This window comes from Malania oleifera, chromosome 3 (assembly GCF_029873635.1).
Source record: "Malania oleifera isolate guangnan ecotype guangnan chromosome 3, ASM2987363v1, whole genome shotgun sequence".
Lineage (NCBI taxonomy): Eukaryota > Viridiplantae > Streptophyta > Magnoliopsida > Santalales > Ximeniaceae > Malania > Malania oleifera.
Genome location: NC_080419.1, coordinates 125,299,423 through 125,321,614, shown reverse-complemented (window position 1 = coordinate 125,321,614; position 22,192 = coordinate 125,299,423). Strand labels below are relative to the sequence as shown.

Here is a 22,192-nt window from a genome sequence, read left to right as displayed (position 1 = left end):
ATTCAATTTCAACTCTAAAACTTAGAGGATGGCACAGTTCAAAAAAATTATAAAGAAAAAAGAGAGAGCTAGGTGGCTGTGGATGGTAACGATAATAATTGCTATATTACTTATTTCGTTCATAGTATAGCTCTATAATAATTGCTATATTACTTATTTCGTTTATAGTATAGCTCTAATACCAAATGTAATGATTTTTAATCCAATTCCGATGATCTATTGTTGGCTTTGGTTTACCAACCTCATCTCATAGGTAAAAAATGTCTCATATAGTTAGAGTTCAAACTATCTATATAAACCCAAGATCTCCCTAACGTACATCCAATGCTGCGAGACTGTAACATTCTTTCCTATTGCCTTTGATACGGAAGTTGGATGAAAACTACTTCGAACACAAGAAAAATTTTAGTTGGACAAAAATTATTTCAAACTTTCTTTTGGATGAGGTTTGCTGAACAAATATATATATATTTTTTCATTTTTAGTTATCGAAGAACATAAGACAAAAAGTAAAATATATAACAGATGAAATTTAACAGTAAAATATATAACAAATGAATGAATAAAATTTTAATTTCACACAAGTAACATTTTATTTTTCTTATTTTTTAAATCATATATATATATATATATATATATATTCATTTTTAGTTATTGAAGAACATAAGACAAAAAGTAAAATATATAACAGATGAAATTTAACAGTAAAATATATAACAAATGAATGAATAAAATTTTAATTTCACACAAGTAACATTTTATTTTTCTTATTTTTTAAATCATATTAGAAGATTTTTTTAATATAATTTAAAAAAAAATACAATAAAAAATGCAGTTTCTTCTCATTTTCCTTTTTCTCATGAAATTCTTCATCCAAACATAATCATAGCGTCCTGATTAAACTGAGAATTCTTGGAAATAAGCATGAAATAGAGTTATAAAAGGCAAAAAATACTCCTTCCTCTACTTTGCACATTAGATAGCTGAAGATCATCAACTTGCTAGATCTTTATGAACGGGTACATTTAATGGATAACTTTGATTTGAGATTTACCAAAATATCAAAAAGGGGTGGGGGAAAATAGGTATTGGAGAGTTGGGCTGAGCAAGGATTCTCGTAAAGGGCTCGAGGACCGTCTTCTGCATACATACCATATGACCGGTGTCTACCTTTATTGATCGAGCAACCATGATAAATATTATAAGAATAGAGAGATAATGATACAATTTATCGCTAGTTATTCGATAAACACATATTACACAATTATGCCAATATGTCAAGAAGAGTTCTCTTGATGCCCATGTCAAGAAGACTCTCTTAGCTTGGAGGGTCGGCCAAAATGAATATAAAATCCAATTCCCAATTACTTAACTGCTATGTTAATAGAAATTTTTAAAACTTACCTCACAGAACAGAATCAATATAGACAGAAGTGAGTCACAAAATGAGAACTACAGCTCTGGAAAACAGAAAGTAATGCTTAAAAATGAAAATTCAGCTGGCATCAAATGCATCTGCTTCCAGAGTATAGCATCAAATATAATATAACATAACTAGGAGTTCTTTTTCCAAGCTGACCTCAGTTTGAGGTCATTGCTTTATACCTCAAAACCGAAAAGAAAAGAAACACAGAAAAGAAAAGAAAACCCTAGCTAAGGTATATTTTGTGCAGTCCTAGAAACAAGGGGGGAAGTGATTCCAGGAAAGATACGTATAAATATGCCTATAAGACAGCATACTCAAAAAATAAGAACTAAAATAAAAACTATACCAAAACAAAGATACTCAAATTGTAACAAAATTTACTTGGATTAAAATCTGCCACTGCTGCTATTGCCCATTTTTTGAACGCTGTTGATCCTCACTCTCGATTTGTCTAATATTATGAACTATTTTTTGCACTTTATCAGATAAATGAGATGTGTGTTCTTCAACATCTTTCAGAATTGTATTGAAATGCCTCTGGTACATTGCACACTTTTGATTAGCACGATGTAGCTGCTGAGTGAGTTCCCGAATTCTCTTCGCATCTTCCTGAACAGCAAACAAATCAACTATTCTACTTAGAAACACTCCAAGAGTGAACATAAGAATTCCATATATTCCAAATGAAAAATGTTGAAAATCTTATTGGTTTAATAAGATAATGCAAGAGATTTTAGAGTAGATGACAATGTCTAGGTGAAAATGATTTATTTATTTATTTTTTTGTTATTTAAATTTTGTCCTGGGGTCAGGGAAAAAAATGAATGAATGAATGAAAGCATACCACACAATATATACCAAACGGAAAAAACAGTGCTTATTTTTCTCCCCTTTACTTCATAATTGTTTTTTCTTCCCCAGGCAGCATTTTTTATTCTTGTTCAGGGTACCAAGGAATCACTGTTTTTTGACTTCTTTCTAGCTCTTTACCTGTTACTCATTAAATCATCCCAATATAGATTATTATGCATTTTGGGCTGATTTGGCACAGCAATAGCTTTTGACCTAAATGCAGCATTTACCTAAAATCAGGGTTTTCCAAAAGTTGACTTGAGTCCAGCCTCTTAGAAAAAGTCCATTTTACATTGTCCTAACACACTGTTATGAACAGCCAAAGACAAATTCACATCATGATATAATGCTCAAATGCAGCACAGACAGGCACTTTATTTCAAAGATGTATTCTTTACTTCACCAGGGCAAAAAGGTGTGCACATCTGCACATTGCACCTTGTGCCTAGACTCCAAGAGCTCATGGCACTTGAGTGAACTCAATGCTTTTAAAGACGCCGCTCATATTGGCACAGAACATTATACAACACAACTACCAAACCCTTTTAGTCTCACTAGGTGGGATCAGCAACATGAGTTCTCTCCTGCCATTCCACATTATAGGGAAATATCCTCCACCAATATCCTCTGAAAGTTGGAGAGCCTTATCTCAATCCAAATTATCGTAGGTCTACACCACACCCTACTACTATTGCTAACTGCTAAGTCATCCCTTCTCATTGGTGGGTCATCTTACCTACATTCCAAGTGCTCAAACCTTCTTAACAGTACTTTCTTGTTTTGTACAAGTGTTATGCCTAAATTACTATTAATTATTCATTTATTAATTTATCTTTTAGATTCTATTCATCCATTTCAACATTCTTGTGTATGCAAATTTTAGTGTTAAGATATATTACTTATTAGTTGACATTTTGATCCCTATAGTATGGCTGGTCTTCTAGCTGTCATAGAACTTTCCTTTTTAATTTTAATCGTATTCTATGAGAACATATATGTAAAGCATTTATCCAGTTACCAAACTTGCTGTTAGTTACATGCATTACATGTTCTTCAATTTCTCTTCCAGCTTGCATAATAAATCTAAGGTACCAAAACTTTAGTCTTGAATTTCTTGATCATCAAGTTCAATATTTTCTAATATTCCTCCTAAAATGACTAAAACTACATCTATTGTGTTATGCCTTGCTTCTACTAAAAACTTTAGATTTTAAAGCTTCTCTCCAAACGAATTTGCAACTTAGATTCTACTCCACCTCTAGTTTCATCAATCAAGATGTGAAACCTCATTTCTAATCAAATATTCATGACCAAAGCACAAAGATAAGGACTCAAGGCACACCCTCAATATACCCATACTGCTGTTGACTCTCCACTTGTAGTTGTAAATACTAGTCATTATCCCATCACACACGCCCTTAATGACATCTATATACTGATTATTATTATTATAGTAATAAAGTTTGTTTAAGTTGGCTATATAAAACCTGATTGAAAACCATCTCCTTCTACTGCGGGAAACAAAAAATTCCAATGAATATCCAAGCAAAACCAGTTCATTTTGAAACCCATCTATTTAAACTAGATATTATCATTGGCAATGCATAATAAACCATCAATGGAAGGCTGAGAACTGCCTCACAAGATAAGACAGTCATGTTTAGATTGTCCTATAAATCATGATACCAAGTGCTTATGCATTATAGTTTGCCGTCAGATATTTTCCTGCTTAACCCTTATCTAGTAGCCCTCTTACTCCTTCCTCAGAAAACTTGTCAAACATTAATGCACACGTGAAATAATAGTCCTGGTCATTATCTCACACTTCGTATCAATCATCAAGGAAAGTTCTTGTTTCCAAACAAGAAATTCACCTAATTTTACCATTCTTCTAAGCTTGCCAATCACCCAATGTAATGACAATGCCAAAGAATTATGATTACAGCACTTTGGTTCATAAAAAAGAAAATGGGGAACACATGAAAACCACTCCGGAGTGGATTCCTGAACTTGGAACATAACACTATTCTGTTCCAAGCAAAAACTAAGCTGTATAAAAGATAATTAAAATAATAGTTTAAGACCACCGAATGACCACCTCTCCAACAAGCTTAATGCAATTATTGACCTAAAAAATTTTCTGAACAACTTCTGAAAAACTAGCATTGCTAACCTAAAATTCAACTAAAATAGGATACTGTGAGTCTGTGACTCTGAAAAGCCAACACAAAATAAGATCTGGTATTTAATAAATGAAATCCCTTCGCAGATAGAAGGAGAAGGTCATCTACAATGCCTTTTCATCAAAACAACACCCAATCATTCATTTAATAAGAGTAATTGTTGAATATTAGTTAATCAGGTGCATAGCGTGTGTGCAGTAATGATATTATATTAACAGGCACTTAAATCCCTTTTCTAGGAAATTGTCAAATATCTTGTTTGGGTTTTTTAGGGAGAGCAGATTTTTGTGCTGCTAATTTCAGAGGTTGCAGCAGGGGGAAGGAGAGGAAAGCTTTGTGGAGTGCAATTTTTACCATTATTTTGGTGCATTTTGTTGGTGCATTCATTGTGCTGTTACATTAAATAACTTGGCGTAGAACAGAGATTCTTCTTGCGTCCCTTTGGTGTTCAGCAAATTGTCTCTTTAGGGGTGTTTCCCTCAATGATTTGCAATTAGTTTGGATTGCTTTACTACAACACTAAAGTTAATTTACAGCAATGTTTTAAAAGGCAAAGGCGTAAGGCAAGGCATTTTACCCTCCAGGAGGCAAGGCATAAGCCTCAAGGTTTTGAGGCGTAAGCATTTTGGGACTGTATTTTTTAAAATAATTAATAAATAAAATAAATTTATATACAGTATAAAAATGAGAAAATTTTTAGAATAATGGAGAAAAAAAATAAAAACATAGTTCTTAAGGATCATATAGGCCAATTTTAGCTAACAAAGTCAAACAATGCATGTTAAAAATAAGCATGAGCCATAACTTTACAAAAGAAGAGAAAAAGCCAAATTAAAACATCACAATGTCTCAATCATCCAAGATTCTAATTTCTAAAAATCTAAATCTATATCGACAAAGTTCAGAAGGAACTATCAAGATCTTCATCAAACTCATCTATAGTAGTCGTTCTTCCACTTATAAATTCCTCCTCTCCCACTTCAAAGGAGTCGTGGGAGACAGATCAAAGCTTAGAAGGGATCCTCGACTCGTCGGAGAGAGACGAGAAGCTTGGAGGAATCGTTGGAAGCAGTCATGGGGTCGTTGGAGAGGGATGAGAAGCTTGGAGGAATCGCTGGAAGCAGTCGTCGAGTTGTCGGAGAAGGAGAAGGAGCTGGAGGAATCGTTGGAGAGCTACGTCGAGTCGTTGGACAGGGAGAAAGAGCTGGAGGAATCATCGGAGAGCTATGTCGAGTCGTTGGAGAGCTACTTCGAGTCATCGGAGAGGGAGAAGGAGCTGGACGAATCGTCTACGGAAGCTTCGTCAAGAGAGAGAGAGAGGAAGAAGCTTCGTCGAGGGGGTTTAGACGAGAGATTCTGCGCTGGTTCTTTCTTTTTTATTTATGTTTTAAATCAGGCCATCCCGAAATGCGTATGCCTTCCAAATTGAGGCGTAGAATGCGAGCTTTTTTCCTTGAGGCGTATGCCTTCTCCCTTGAGGCGTACGCATTTGAGGCTTTACGCCTTTTCAATTATGCCTTAGGGCGTTTTAAGCTCAAAACGCCTCAAGGCGCGCCCGAACGCCTTGTAAAACACTGATTTACAGCATTAGATACTTCTTCCTTTCTGTTAGTCACAATGAGTTATTGGAGGATGTCTTACTCTCCACATTGTATTTATTTCCTTTTCGTTTGTTTTAATTAGTCCTTATTTCTAATAAATTTCTTAGATAACAATGGCTGGAGGTTCAATTGCATCCTCTCCAGATATGAAAAAATAATTATGCATAAAAAGTTTTCTGACAGTATCAGTATAAAGCATTTAGGGATTTGTGTGCTTGAACAATGAATACATACACTAGATTGGAATATGGAGGTCAAAAAAAAATTTCTTCTCTATTATGTATAGTATCAATGATTTCCCTAATTAAGTCAAGCTATGAAAAAATTGGATATAATATTTATAGACTGGAACCCTCATAAACGCTTCTGCTAAAAAGGTGCCACATGTACAACATATTTGATATGATGCCACATTGTCATCTTGAATAAGAAGATGGGTTCTCAATTCTCCAAAAAGTATAGTTATTGTTTTACACACTACAAAATGTATTCACGTGTCTATAGGTCAAATCCTTGAATACTTCTCATACATAGCAAAGGCAAATAGTCAATCCTTTGTTTTCCTGTTGTGCAATTCTAGGCCTCCCAAATAAATGATGAAGGAAAATTTTTTTTCTTCTAATTTATCGTAAATATAAAGTGTCAACGAAACAGCAAACAGCAAAGCAAAACATTTCTTTCCTTACTTCAGCCCACATTTATTTCCTTATATTTCCATTCATTATTTTGTACGGTTAGCATATATTTAGTTTACATGTATAGGGCTTGACAGACTATAGTTTACTTGTATAGGGCTAGAATCATGCTAGCCCTTATTTACTTTCCATGTATAGCATTCTTGTAAAATCTATATATAATATACAGAACTCAAGGCCAATTCATTCATCCATTCACAAAATATTTCACATGGTATCAGAGTCAGCTGACTGCTAGGTTTTGTTTCCCTTCGATTTTTTTTTTTTGTCATCTCGATTTCGTGGCTGTTGTGGTTTTGTTTTCTCTTCTGGAATTTTTCTCTGTTCTTTCGGTACTTCTGTGGCTGCGTGGCTGTCCGTACAGCAGGTTTCTGGGTTGCCATTTATTCCTCTAGTTTATGTCCATGTGATTCTCAGCAAGCAGGCAACAGTTTTCTGTTGTTGTTTGTGACTTTCGGCAAGCAGGCACAGCAGGTCTCTGGTTTGCCACTTATTTCTCCAGTTTCTATTGCTTTTTGTGACTCTCGGCAAGCAGGCTTGTGACTTTCAGCAAGCAGGCACAGCAGGTTTCTGGTTTGCCACTTATTTCTCCAGTTTCTGTTGCTGTTTGTGACCTCCGGCAAGCAGGCAACAGCTTTCTGTTGCTGTTTCTGGCACTTATCTTCTCGGCACAACAGGTTTTTGGTTCAAGATTTAATTTTTACAGTTTTTTGGTTCAAGATTTAATTTTTTAGTGCAGGGAGGTTGTTCTTGGTTTTTCTTTGTACCTGCATTGTTTATTTTGGGCTTCTAGATTTTCTGGTGGTCTGTTTCTTTCGGCACGGCACAGTCTGTGTTTTCTTTTTTGGCTTCTCAATCTTCTCCATTATTTAGCATGGACTCCGCACCTGTGTGTGCCAAGTTTACGGGCAACAATTATTCAACGTGGGCTTTTCAGTTTGAACTTTTCTTGAAGGGAAAAGATCTTTGGGGTCATATTGATGTCACGGATTGTGCACCCAATCCTGATAAATCCAAGGAGTTTGCAACTTGTCCTTCATGGGCTGTGTTTGATGCTCGGATTATGTCTTGGCTTCTTGACTCAATCAAGCCACATATTGTCCCCAAATTGCGACCTTATCGCACAGCTCAATCCATGTGGATTTATTTAAAAACAGTATATCATCAAGATAACGGTGCCCGTTGTTTACAGTTAGAGCATGTGATTGCCATGTTTCAACATGACAATCGTTCCATCCAAGACTATAATTCGGGGTTTTTGACTCTTTGGAATGAATATTCTAATCTAGTTACTGCGGATGTTCTTGTGGTTTTTCTTCCAATTATTCAACGTCTTCACGAGACTAGTCGTCGTGATTAGTTTCTTATGAAACCCCACCCCGAGTATGAATCTGTTCATTCGTCTATGCTAAATCGCTTTCCCATTCCTTCTTTGGATGTTTGTTTTGGTGAGTTACTTCGTGAAGAACAACGGCTTAGTACTCAAGTTACTGTGGCACAATCTCATGGTAGTTTCAGGTCTGTCCCTGTGGCTTATGCTGCTCAACAACAAGGGCCGCCTATGCATTCTAGCACTTTGCAGTGTTTTTGCTACAAAGAATTTGGACATATCGCGTTCCAAGAAATTATGCTCTTATTGCAAGAAGAAGGGTCACATTATCAAAGAATGTAATATCGTATCCGTCTGCAAAATGGTCAGGCCGAGGCATTCCAGACATCTACTAGTGTAACCCCCACAGTGACTTTTGCAGCCCCTGGCTCTTCTTCAAGTGACTTCTCTGTTCCTGCACCTCCTCCAGCGAATTACTGCACACCCGAAACGGTGCAATAGATGCTAATTTTGGCATTTTCAGCAATGGGGCTCCAAGGTAACAATTCTACTCATCTCTGGTATGTGGACTCGGGTGCCTCTAATCACATGACGAATAATCCCACTACCTTGTGTCATGTTTGGTCCTACGCTGGTCAATTTGCTATTCAGATTGCCAACAACAGTTCTTTGCCAATAGCTGCTGTCGGAGATGCCTCTTCTAAGTTCACTAATGTGTTTCTTGCTCCTCAGCTTTTCACGAATCTTGTTTCCGTTGGTCAATTAGTTCATAACAATTGTGCTCTTAATTTTTCTAGTAATGGTTGTGTTGGGTAGGACCAAGTAATGGGGGAGTCGATCGCGAAGGTACCTAAAGTGGGGCGCTTGTTTCCACTACTTTTGCCTGTTCCAACACGTTCTCCAGTTTCTTCTATTAAGTCTTTTGCCTATAATAATGTTTCAGATCTTAGTATGGTGTGGCATCGTTGTTTAGGCCATACCAATACTCAGATCTTATCCCATGTATTGAACTCTGGTTTACTTGGTAATAAAGAATGTTCTTCTTCATCTCTTGAGTGTGCCCCTTGCAAACTTGGTAAAAGCAAAACTCTTCCCTTCCCTTTGCATGCTAGTAGAGCTTCTCAGTGTTTTGAGCTTATCCATAGTGATGTTTGGGGACCTTCCCTAGTTAGTTTACATGAAAAATTTAAATACTATGTGACTTTCATTGATGATCATAGCGGATTTACTTGGTCTACTTTCTTCCCTCTAAATATGATGTTTTTCGTACTTTCACTGAGTTTTTAGCGTATGTTGACAATCAATTTTCTGCTTCTATTAAGACATTACGCATAGATTCTGGTGGTGAATATGTGTCTACTGAGTTTTATTCATTAACGTTCATGTCCTGTTACTCCCTAACAGAATGGAGTAGCCAAATGGAAAAATCGTCATCTCCTAGATGAGGTCCGTACTCTCTTGTTGGAGTCCTCTGTTCCATCCTTGTTCAGGGTTGAGGCTTTGAAAACTTCTACTTGATTAATCGTTTACCTTCTCAAGTCCTACTCATGGAGTTTCCTTATTTCTGTTTATTTGCTAAGCAACCTAATTACAATAACCTCATACCTTTGGTTGCGTATGTTTTGTTCATTTACCTCCTCATGAGCGACATAAATTATTAGCTCAAACTATTCGATGTGCATTCTTGGGATACAATGTGTGTCAAAAGGGATTTGTTTGCTATGATCCTACATTACATCGTACACACATTTCTAGGAATGTTATTTTCTTTGAAAATCAACATTTATTTCCTGTGCCCTATGTACCTTCCTCTCCTATTGTGATTCTCCCCTCCTTTGAGGAGCAGTTCTCGGATCCTCATCTAATTAGTTCTCGTTTTAAACTAGGTGTTGTGTATATGCGGCGCCCCCGTTCATCTGATATCTGATCCAACCACGCTCCAGATTCAGTCAATTGCAGCACCTCCATAGCCTTTGGAAGTTCGCTTTTCTCAAGTGTCTATACCCCTGGACAAGTATGGGTTTCACTCCCCAAGTTCTGGCAACTCTGTTTTAGTTTTTACTGCTGCATTGTCCAATTTAGATATTCCCACTTCCTACTCACACGCTGCCAAACATGATTGTTGGCGACAAGCTATGCAGGAAGAAATTGCCGCTCTAAAGGCCAATCACAACTGGGACATTGAGCCTTGTCCTCCCACCATTGTCCCTCTGGGTTGTAAATGGGTTTACTTAGTCAAGGTCCAATCTAATGGAAGTCTGGATCGTTGCAAACCTCGCCTTGTTGCACTTGGGAATAATAAAAAATATGGTGTTAATTATGAAGAGACCTTTGCTCCTGTGGCTAAGATGACTTCTATTCATACAATTCTAGCTATAGCTGCTTCCAGTGAGTGACCACTACATCAGATGGATGTCAAGAATGCTTTTCTTCACGGGGATCTTAAAGAGTGTATTTATATGAAGCCACCCTCAGGCTTCTTTCCCTCTCCAACTTCACATGTGTGTAAGCTTCGTCGTTTTTTTTATGGTCTCAAACAAGTTCCGAGGGCCTGGTTTGATAAATTCCGCACAATTTTATTACAATTTTCATTCAAGCAGAGCAAGTATGACACTTCATTGTTACTTCGGAAATCAGACATGGGTATTGTTGTTCTTTTGGCTTATGTTGATGATATTGTGATTAGTGGTTCCGATTCAGCTTTACTTGCTCAACTCAAGACTCATCTCTCAAAGTACTTTCATATGAAAGATCTTCGGTCTCTCACATATTTTCTTGATCTTGAGGTGAATCGTAGTCTCTCAGGTATTTCACTCAATCAACATAAGCATGCTAGTGACTTGGCGGCCACAGCTGGCCTTTAGAAGGGTACTTCTATTGAGACTCCCATGGAATTAAATGTCAAGCTTCGCAAAGAGGAGGGTGATTTACTTGCTGATCCCAGTTTATACGGAAGTTGGTGGGTAGTCTTGTCTATCTCACCATTACTAGACCAGACATTTCTTTTGCTGTACAGCAAGTCAGCCAGTTTCTTCAGACTCCTCGTCATCTTCATTTGGCTACTATCCGTAGGATCATACGCTATGTTCAAGGCACTTCTGCTCATGGTTTATTCTTCCCTGCAGACAATTCTACTCGCCTTGCTGCTTATAGCGATGCTGATTCGGCTGGTTGTGCGGACACATGTCACTCCATCACTAGTTGGTGTGTGTTCTTAGGTGATGCATTGATCACTTGGAAGAGTAAGAAGCAAGACAGAGTTTCTAAGTCATCAACGGAATCTGAATACCGGGCGATGTCTCTTGCTTGTTTTGAAATTATTTGGCTTCAAGGCTTGCTTGCTGAACTAGATTTTTCAGAGACCGATCCTTCACCTCTACATGCTGATAATACAAGTGCTATCCAAATCACGGCCAGTCCTATCGATCATGAGCGCACAAAGCATATTGAAGTCGATTGTCACTCTATTCGTGAAGCATTAGAAGCTCGTGTTATCACTCTTCCACACATTTCCACAGAATTACAAATTGCGGATATCTTCACCAAGGCTCTTACACACCATCGACATTGCTTCCTAAGTAGCAAATTGATGTTTGTTGATCAACCCGCATCAATTTGAGGGGGGCTGTCAATGGAACAAAAAATAGCAAAGCAAAAGATTTCTTTCCTTACTTCAGCCCACATTTATTTCCTTCTATTTCCATTTATTATTTTGTACAGTTAGCATATATTTAGTTTACATGTATATGGCTTGACACATTATAGTTTACTTGTCTAGGGCTAGAATCATGCTAGACCTTACTTACTTTCAATGTATAGCATTCTTGTAAATTCTATATATAATATACAGAACTCAAGGCCAATTCATTCGGCCATTCACAAAATATTTGACATAGAGATGATGTGTTTTAAAAGAGTTTTTTGTTTTAAAAGAAGTACATTAAAATTAAGTCTTTTTAGCAATCACAACTTCTACGAAGGCAATGAACAGTAGATGGCAAGCACCTTTGGTGTTTCTATCAATCTTTGTAATATCCCCATTGAATTTTCCCCACTTTTCAATTCTTCATCTCAAAAGAATCAAAATTCAGTACATGTAATCAAATTCCTCTTCACATTCAAAGTCAAAAGTTGACCTTTCGGGCATCGTGTTTAAAAAGCTATGTGCTTTTCCCTTAAATCTTAGCATTTTGCCTCTTGATAGGCTCTGTAAATAGCCCTAACTACATACCCAGGGTCTGCAGCTAGTACTATAAAAAATTAGTAATTTCTATGAATGCAAAACTGGTCAAGGTTCGAAGACAATAGACTATTAGTAGATGAAGACACAGGTCAGAGCTACTACTTGAATAAACACAGTGTAATAAGGACCTTGGTTTCGATAAGTGCACCTCTAGATATTCTCGTTAGCTGGTCAAAACTAAGGCTTGTACAATTCACAAGCCAGTGGTTGAGAAAGATAGGTAGATCTGGTAATCTACTGCCTAATGAAGAGTGCATCAAGACATCCTAACTCATCATGGTCCTTACAGATCTGATCATACATATAATATACAAAAAGAAACTCTAGATATTTGATATCTTTCTCTTTAAATGAGATATCAATACCAGAAACTGTTTCATTAGATATCTTACAAATAGAATCCCCCCCTTTTTTTTTTCTGATCCAGTCCCTCCACCACTGTGAAGTGTGAACCCCAGCTTGTCAGGGTTGAATGAAGTTTAAAAAGCTAAGGTTTGGTTAATTCAAAGCCAACAATTAAGAAAGACATGTAGCTCTGGTAGTTTACTGCCCTAATTGCGTGTACTTACTGCAATCATAATGCATTGACACAAAAAATTCCATGTTGAAAGATCAACTACTTGATAACTATCTCCAACAGGACTCAAAATAATATAAACAATCAAAACCTCAAGGTCCAATTTGAAACCGGTAAAAAAGGGCATCAAGAGAGGCCAAGAAGATTGGTGACTTGCATTTCGGCTTAACTTATTCACCAAAACTCTGTAACCACCTTTTGGATAGGCTTGAACCAAGTCTCCTCATCCATCTTCGGTTTTGTCACCAACAACTGAATGTGTAGCCTGATTGCATATGGAGAGGTAAACAAACAATGATAAAGCCCACTACGGGGAATAAGATAATTGGACCCTGGGCCTCCTAACAGCTCTGGCTTTAATATGATCTCATGTCACCATTTGAACTAAAAGCTTCAGCTGCATGGTTCTTGTCTGCACACTGATCTCATCAAGTTAATTACAAGTTAAAAACCTCAAACCACAACTGGTAGGTTTTAGCTGTCCTAACATTGGACAAGATTTTAGTCAATAAAACAAAAGCTTCACCTCTGAATGAATGACAGGAATAGCTGCAACAGCTAGAAAAGTATTATTTAGTTATAGCTAATTTATCAACCATGTAGCATCAAAATAATAAATTAAATATTTAGAAGCAGCAAAGTTTACATCCAAATTGGATGCAGCAGTAATTAGTGGTTACGTACTTGTGTACAGGTGGGTGTGCAAACGTATATCTATGGGGGTGGGGAAGTGGGTATTTCAAGACCCAACCACAAATGTATGCTGCAAAATTTAGTGCTGCTGATCAACCATTAGGAATGTTGAACTCTTTTATGACAACAAAGAGATGTCAAGAATACATCAACATCACATTTCCAGCTCAAATATGGGTTTGAAATAGATTAAAAAAAAAAAAATAGCAGCATTTGCAAATATTTATTCACTCATTCATAAACTGAACAAACCGCAAAAGACTGCCTAATTAAATGGATGAGGAAACAAAATGAAAACATCTAAAACAACACATGAAAAACCAATAAATCAATAAAATGAGAACCTCCACACACATGCAAAGAGTGCGAAAATTCCATACTTTGACAACAAGTGCTTATGAACAAAGGTTGGTGTGTGTGTGTGTGTAAAAAGAGAACATCACATATATAATATTTAGTAAACCAAAAGAATAGCACTTAAATCAGCAATAAGATAATAGAACTCACCGAAGATCGATTCTGTTGACAATTACGGCGAGCCTTGGAGGTAACTAGCAGAGGATGGCTATGTTCCTTCTCAAATTTCGAAATAATCCATTTACCAGGTTTTTCTCTCTTCACATTTATCATGGCTTTGCAACCTTCCCTGGTAACTGCAAGTGGCCTTTTAACATTCCCTTTCTTAAAACCCTCCTTATTACACACCAATCTTCGTGCTATAATAGCCCCATCAAGCTTGGAACGACTGTAAGAACTAACACGGGTAACAAACCCAACATGTTTGGCATAAGCATCATAGAATGCTCTGGCAGCCTCTTCAGATTCAAACGCCATTCCCTCATTTGGTTCTAAATCTTCATCTCCTCCATTTGAGACAACCACTAATCCTCCAGAATTCTCTACCACTTCGCTGTCCTCGTGGACCTGAGGCTCTTCCATGATAGAATTCTTGATCACATCCCCTTCCGTTTATATCCCTCTCGATCTCTCCTTGAACATGCCAGAGTCAACATCCACCAATAAAGCACCACCATACACCATAAGCTCACAACACCCACATAAGAGTCTAGACAAAATGGATAATCCTTTAGTATTTTGCATAAAACTGATTGATTCTTTACATCAAACAATAATACAAAAACCGGTTGACTTTCTATCAAACATAAACTGCATTACATTTGGATGGGAAATACTTCATCTCAGGTGGAATTTGTATATTGTTAAAATCCACATAAATCAACATGCTCAGAACCTTTAAATGGTTCTTTCTATCAAAATGATATTCAATCTCCACTTATGCAGCACCTCCACAAATATTATCTACTTTTACCATCTGTTATCTTTTGTATATAGAAAAGGGATTTTTTTTTTTATAATAAAAGAAGAATTTCATTGATAGAATAAGAATACACAGCTAGGAGGATAAGGCATCTCCTTAACAAAGTCTGGGAAATCCACATAAAAAACACAAAGAAACAACCTCAAGACTAAAAAACAAGAGAGATAAACCAGCACGAACTAACACTCCAACACATAAGCCAATCACGCTGAATATGAAAAAAGCCCACCCCCTTAAATTCCCTTGTTCCACACACCAAAGAGAAGCCAAATAATGCATCTTTTCCCAAACCAGCAACTGAGACAACTTCTTCCCTAGAAAAATGCACACATTACACTGCATCCACAACCCCCCAAAAGACAGAAAAAAAGGCACATTTCCAAAGTGCTGCCCTTTCCTTTGGTCGCCTTTATTTGCCAAAAATATTCATATGAAAATGTTGGTTGAATTCAAAGATTACATAACTATTTATAATTGATACATAAACATCTCATAAATAACTCATAGTTAATTCAAAACTACTTATAATGCTGCCTTTGATGTCCACTTTCTATTCATCATAAAATATCCCAACAGAAATATTGAAAAAATTGTAAAATTGATGACTATCGGACCATGCAAGAAAAAACTACGTATCTCACAACTACCTATCTTCTCATTTTCCATTCCTAACAGCTACTTATGTTTTTTCTTGTTATTTTTGCATTTGATCTCCAATTGAGTCTTCAGTCTCTTTTTCAATTAGTCATGATCATGAATTGAAAAGATCTTGTTCATACTTCAATTTTCCAATTCACATATAGTTACCATGGGTCCACCCCTTCCCCAGACCCTGCATACACGGGAGCTTTGTGCACCGGGCTATCCTTTTTTTTTTTTAAAGATACAGTTACTATTGCACTAATACGTAGATTCAACCCCTTAATGTTTTTCTTCCTTCTCTTCCTCAAATAGGACATCCACAAATATAACATTGAATGATATCATGAAAACGCTCGGCACATATATTATTGAGATGCCAAAATTGTAAGTCCACAAAACTTCTTTCCGCTCCTCTTTCAATTATAATAATTATTGTTACTTTCAAATTCCTTTTTTCATTTTACGCCATGTGACTTATTTCTATTTAGTATTTTACAAAATTCATTAAAAATCATTTTCATTAAAAAAATTATTATCAGTTGACCGTGTTTGCCTGCAACAAACAATAATCCGCAGTGATTTAAAATACAAACGTTAGATACACTAAAAATATCTAGTAATTTAATTAATTTACACGTACAAAAAATTAAAAAATGTGGAATAAATAATTTTATAAAAAAAATTAATAAAAATACACACCACATGCATCGCGTAGAGCCAGTAGCTAATTTTTTAACTATAAAATGGCACCACTCTAAGCTATCAACTCAGTTCCTAACTCCCTAATACCCAAAACAGCAAACGAACAAACAATAAACGGATTCGCGCCACAAAACTTTATCTTTCAACCCCAGCAGTGAAAATAAATATGCAGGCTTCTATCTAATCATCACATGGAAATTGGGCACTCTGAGTTACCAAAAAGTAAAAAATAAATAAAAAATCCAAAGGGTATCGAAAACTTACTAGATTGATCCTTGATTTCTTATGGTGGGTCTTCTGGGGCAGCTCGCAGAGAGAGAGAGAGAGAGAGTTCAGGGGGTTTTGGGTTTTGGGCCTTGGGAAAACCAGAAGAGGAGGGTGAATTGATCTGATCTGCGCTTCCAAGGAAGGGATAGGAGATGTACCTACTGGCCTACACCTATCACAAATTCGCCATCCTCGCTACGTACCTGTTCTTTTGGCTGTTACCCCTTTTTTTTTTTGCCCATCTGTTTTCACTTTACAGTTTCATTTTCCAGAACACACTGACTTCGGTCATTAAATAAATGTAATATACATTAATAATTTCATTACATTTTTTTAAGCGTTATAACTTAATATAAATATAATTAATTATACTGAATTTTCTCATAAATTGTAAAATCAATCTAAAATTTTAAATGACCATGCTAAAAAAAGAAAAAAAATTTAGAGTAGTTAATATAGATTTATTTTTAAATAAATTGGTGAGGAATAAGCTTTTAAGTTTTAACTCAAAATACTTCATTGGATAAAAAATTGTTTAAAATTTGTTGAAAATAGATTTTAAAATTAAAAAAAAAAGAAAAGATAATGACAATGGATTTTTTTCTTCATAATGTATTATTTTTTAATTTAAAAAATGATACAAGATGGAACGAAGAGGATCAAATTCATTTTTAAATTTAACATATCATAGATGTGCAATTACAAATCTTAATTGAAAAGAGCATCTATTCTAATTCTTAGTTAGGGCTATATTAACTTTATGATTAAGAAGGTTTTGAATTTACATTTGTATTAATTTGAATAAGTTAAAATGTAAAATTATACTAAAGTTTGTTCAAATCCACTCACATCCAAATTTAAAGTCTCAACTCCTAAATGCAGCATAAATGAACTTTTCTAAAATCTCAAAACCAAATGTCTTTTTCTTTTCTTTTTTATTTTATAGTGAAAATTGAAACAACATAGTATGGCCAAGATCATAGTTTTGAACAACTCAAGACTGTCATTTTGGTTTTGAGAGATGATTAAGTATTGAATTATTTAAAGTTTAAAACCACCAAGTGTTTGACATGAACAAAAAACCCTTTCAAGAGGAAAAATTCCTGCTTGTACCAACTAATTTTGCCAACCTTCCAGAGTCACAAGCATAAAAAAATGAATCAAGTCCTGTACTATCTCAAAAACAGAGAGAGAGAGAGAGAGAGAGAGAGAGAGAGAGGAAAGTGTATTGCTATCTTTAAACACTAACATCAGAATAACTAATCAATGAAATTTCAGTGAACCAATCTACACAAAGCATCAGAATAATCTGTCCCCAGCAGGCATTACAATTATTAGGCTCAATGTCAAGCTCATGATTGATACCCAGCTTCAGAGGTCCTTCACTGTGGTTAGGAAGCTAGATCCTGGGTCAAGGAGATCAGTTGTTGGATGACCCATCTGTATCAATGACTACATCCTCATTAGTACTAAAATGGATCATTAAGTTCAATTTGTTTCATGCTATTAACTATGTCTTCAACTTTTATGGACATGAAGTCGCCGTGTTCTTCAATATCTTTGAGAATCATGTGCAATTGCTGTTGGAATCCTGCTGATCGTTCTCTTTCATGCTGCAGTTCATTGTATAAATCCTGGATCTTTTTCTCTTTCTCTTCCTGAAAACACACTCGCACTCTAAAAGTAAGCTTCCGAGCATTATCAGTTATTGAAATTAGAATGAAAATGGAAGAAATAGATTTTACAAGAGCCAATCAAATATAAGGTGTTTTTGGAAGCATACATTTTAGGCCTTGAATTTGCACGAAACTCAATACAATTTTGTATTACATTTTATCCAAATCTAAGGTACAAAGTCCAAGCTCCCGAACATTGGGTAAGGGTGTCTTGCATCATTATGGATACTATGGAAATTACACTACCACAATACATCCCATGTGCATTTTGTTAAAATGTGTGTGCAATCTCTCTTTGGATTATGGGAATTGTCTGATCAATGCATGAAGATACCCTTTCACCACATTCAAAACAGGTCTGTAGAGACACTGCTAATTGGAGTATATGGGAGCACATGGAGACATTGTCTGTACTCTAGTGTCATATTATTTTGATAAGAAATATAATTTTCTTTTTTGTCTTTGGCAATTTGGATGATGAGTTAATTTAATATTGCATCAGTTTTAGTAATGGTTACAATAACTTGAACGAAAAGTGATCAGCTTCGAAGGAAGCTTCAACAACCAACTTTCCTCCTATGGTTATTTTAGGTTCCAAAATAGTATCAATCTCCAAGAATGTGATTTACCAACCTCGCTGTTGAAAGCTAGCCTAAAATCATTTTTGCACCATGAAATCACTGTCTTTTTTTCTTAAACTCTAGTAAGCAGACCTCCAAAGAAATTTCAAGTAAAGAAATAAACAGCATTAGTTCAACAGATTTTTAATCCAACTATTGCAGTAAGCTACAGAGAAAATGACCAATGCCATTTTTCCACCTGTTTATAATTGATTGGGTCACAATGGAGCAAGATAAAGTCCATCCAACAAATTTACATCTATAATATCGAACACCAACAAGGAACAAAAGAAATATGAATCTTCTAATGTCCAATTACTCCTGTTTGGGGTGCAAAGCATATTAGGCCATATACCATACTCCAAGGCTGAAAAGGATCTACTGTATATGTGATGGCCACTACCATAACCTAGCCAAAAGAACAAAATGGTTCCTGCAACCCAGGAGGTCTATAAAAGAAATGCATGCTAAGCTTAAAGATAAGTTATATAAATACTTCACTAATGATTGTTCAATAAATTTAGCTATGCTAATGAAACAGGAAAAGTTTTTAGATGATGTGGACCCACAGGAGATGAGCAAGAACACTCAGTTGCATAAGTGCCACAATCTGTCCCCCTTGGTAGATGAAATCTTCCCTTCTTTTAGAATTCTTTCTCCTCCCTCTTTCAGCAGGGGAAAGAAGAATCTTCCAAACGGATAAATACCTAAATTTCCATGAGATTCATTCCTAAGCTTTAGGAATGAAAAAATTTTACACGAACATATCACATCATCCACGCAACTAACACCCAACAGAACGGGGAGACAGAAAATAGATAATGCAATATCTTCCTAGATATGAAGCAATATACATGCTAATACAGTTCAAATTAAATTTAAATTCAGACAACTCAAACAAGCTGTGTTCAATTTGATGAATGCTTATCATGCTAGTTGAATTGCTTTTAAAACCATCAAGAAGAAGTTTCTGACATACCTCACTAAGTATGTTGATAATAGGCAATTCTCCAGGAAATTTACAGTGAGACATTAGCTTGTGGTTGTGGTCTCGTACGAATTTCCTAACAACCCATTTACCCCCATCCCTTGCAGCCAACCTAATCATCGCCTTGCACCCTTCTCTTGTGATTGGCCGGGGAGGGAGGACCCTATCTTTCCTATGTGTATGCTTCACAGCACGAAAACCTTCTCTTGAACAGACAAAATCCCGGCCTATGACAGCCATGTTCTTATGCGAGTGTCGGATTCGATTCGTCCTTATGGTGAAACCTGTCTGCTTGGCATACTCATAATAAAAATTTCTTGCATCATCTAATGATGGAAAAGTCATCCCAGTACATGGTTCTAAATTATCCACTCTTAAGCCTTCCACGGTTGGTTCTATCATAACTGAATCACCATTTAAAACACCATGTGAACTGAAATGTTGCAAAAGCCCATCTTGAATGACTTCATGTTCACTGAAGTTTTCAAAAGTCTTATCGTCTGAGCACCTTTCACTATCTATAATTTCATGTTCGCCCAAGTTTCTTGACATCATGCTCCAAGAAAAGGAAACACCAATCCTTTAACATCTTCCATGATATGTTCCAAAGAGATTAGACCTCAGTTAATTTATTGAAAAAAAGAAACTTAATTTTTTTAAATTAATATAATTATATTTTTTTTTGAGTCATGTACAATTTTTAAAACAATAAATATTTTAATTCAGCAATTATTAGGTTGCCACTTGATTAGGATTAGGACCCTAATCGATAATTTCTTTTAGTCATCATCATGTAAAGGGTGTGTTTCTAAATCCCACATAAACTGACTTGCTTCATACAACATAGAAATTCTATTATTCTGAATACGCATGTTGAGAAAATGTTAGAAATAATTTACATATCATTTGTGCTAAAAGCCTCCCATTTTCTATGATGGCCCACCCCAGAGGATAAATTTTTTAGTTCCCATCAACCTACTGCACTATCCAGATTACTAGCTCTATGGAAGCCCAAAATTTAGCAGTTTAAAATTAAATTTTGCTCAAATCAAGCAGCAGATATATCTTCTACCCTAGTCATGATTTTCTAGAAAACTAAGGGACCGTTTGGATCAAGAATTTAACTTAGGAAAAGAAAAGAAAAGGAGGAGGAAACTCATTTTCGATTGTGTTTTCCTTCTATGTTAAATAATATTAAAAATAAAAGTTTATTTTTAATATGATTAAAAATATGAAAAATTTAGATATTAATGATGAGTAGAATAAAAATTTTGTTTCTTGATGTATTTTTTTTATTTTTACTTTCATTTTTCCTTGATAACAGAATGCAAATTCCTTCATATTTTACTTTCCTTTCTTAGTGTTTTCCATGTAACAAACAGAGCCTGAGAGTAAAAAGCAAAAGAAAAAAAAGAAGATACAAAAAACAGGCAGGATGGTCCTTCAACTTGGAATTTGACACAGCCACTTGAATCGAGATTCTACAGCTTCCACTATTTCACCACTCAATAATTTTTTTTCCAAAATTAGAGCACCGAAAAGAGAAATTTCATACGGAATGAACTTCACATTCATTAAATAATAATAATAATAATAATAATAATAATAATAATAATAATAATAATGATGATGATGATGATGATGATGATGATGATGGGGGAATGGGGAAAATAAACGAAAGCATGAGGAAACTATTAACTGTGTTTCAGATTTGATGAGCAAATGGCAGCAAAAACAAAAGGACCAAGATCTGAATAATTTCTTGGTGGGAAAACCCAGATTTGAAAGAAAAGAAAAGATCAAACAATACCAGAGCTCTGACGATCCCCGATTAAGGGTTTTAAGAACACCAAACTATCTTTTCTTCAAGGGTTTCAGCTTTCATCCTCATGTCCTCCACAAGTCATCACAGTTGAATTGAAGGAGACGACTTCTCTCTCAGCTGACCCAACAAGGAAAAACTCAGAGACCACGGGTCGGATTCGTCTTTTTTCCTTCCAACCAAACGCCACCAAATCCAATTTTCCTGTTAAACAGTTTAGAGTGGGCAGGGGTTGACTTGATTTGACTTTGTTTCCATTCCTTAAGTTTCCTTATGTTGTAAATAAAAACTGTGCCTATAAAATTCAATAATCTAATTTTGCAGGAATTACATGTTACTAATCATTATGTAGATATACCAAATATTATAACCTATTATCTAAATAGTCTTTCACATAAATATACATATTTTATAATATTTCACTTTAGATGACTATATACTATGAATATATCTCGTAAAACCTTCACTAAGGAAAACCTTATGAGACAAAACCTTAACGAAAGAAAAAGAATACAATATTCATAATTTCCCTAAAA

At 35.6% G+C, this 22,192-nt stretch overlaps 2 protein-coding genes across 3 annotated transcripts; both read right to left on the bottom strand.

Annotated features, from left to right (window-relative positions):
- Positions 1-1,478: 1,478 nt before the first annotated feature.
- On the bottom strand, positions 1,479-16,827 carry LOC131150349 (protein FAR1-RELATED SEQUENCE 5-like). The gene is made up of 3 exons (XM_058101014.1): positions 16,548-16,827; positions 14,108-14,666; positions 1,479-2,035 (listed from the first exon to the last, which is right to left on the bottom strand). Exons 2-3 carry the CDS (start codon positions 14,537-14,539, stop codon positions 1,832-1,834), a joined length of 636 nt encoding a protein of 211 aa, XP_057956997.1. The 5' UTR covers positions 14,540-14,666; positions 16,548-16,827; the 3' UTR covers positions 1,479-1,831.
- Positions 16,828-17,764: 937 nt separating this feature from the next.
- On the bottom strand, positions 17,765-21,913 carry LOC131150348 (protein FAR1-RELATED SEQUENCE 7-like). 2 transcript variants are annotated; one of them, XM_058101012.1, is made up of 3 exons: positions 21,645-21,913; positions 19,826-20,423; positions 17,765-18,208 (listed from the first exon to the last, which is right to left on the bottom strand). In XM_058101012.1, the coding sequence occupies exons 2-3, from the start codon at positions 20,387-20,389 to the stop codon at positions 18,020-18,022; spliced, it is 753 nt and encodes a 250-aa protein (XP_057956995.1). In that variant the 5' UTR covers positions 20,390-20,423; positions 21,645-21,913; the 3' UTR covers positions 17,765-18,019. The 2 variants fall into 2 exon arrangements, with proteins under 2 accessions (XP_057956995.1, XP_057956996.1); XM_058101013.1 differs by having other exon boundaries at positions 19,826-20,414; positions 21,645-21,879.
- Positions 21,914-22,192: the final 279 nt, after the last annotated feature.

Excerpts from the sequence above, each read along its gene's own strand:
- LOC131150348 (XM_058101012.1), bottom strand. The coding sequence starts at position 20,389 with ATGATGTCAAGAAACTTGGGCGAACATGAAATTATAGATAGTGAAAGG. Across the intron at positions 18,209-19,825 it reads TTATCAACATACTTAGTGAG|GAAGAGAAAGAGAAAAAGAT; the intron begins GTATGTCAGAAA and ends GTGTGTTTTCAG.
- LOC131150349 (XM_058101014.1), bottom strand. The coding sequence starts at position 14,539 with ATGGAAGAGCCTCAGGTCCACGAGGACAGCGAAGTGGTAGAGAATTCT. Across the intron at positions 2,036-14,107 it reads GTCAACAGAATCGATCTTCG|GAAGATGCGAAGAGAATTCG; the intron begins GTGAGTTCTATT and ends TTTGCTGTTCAG.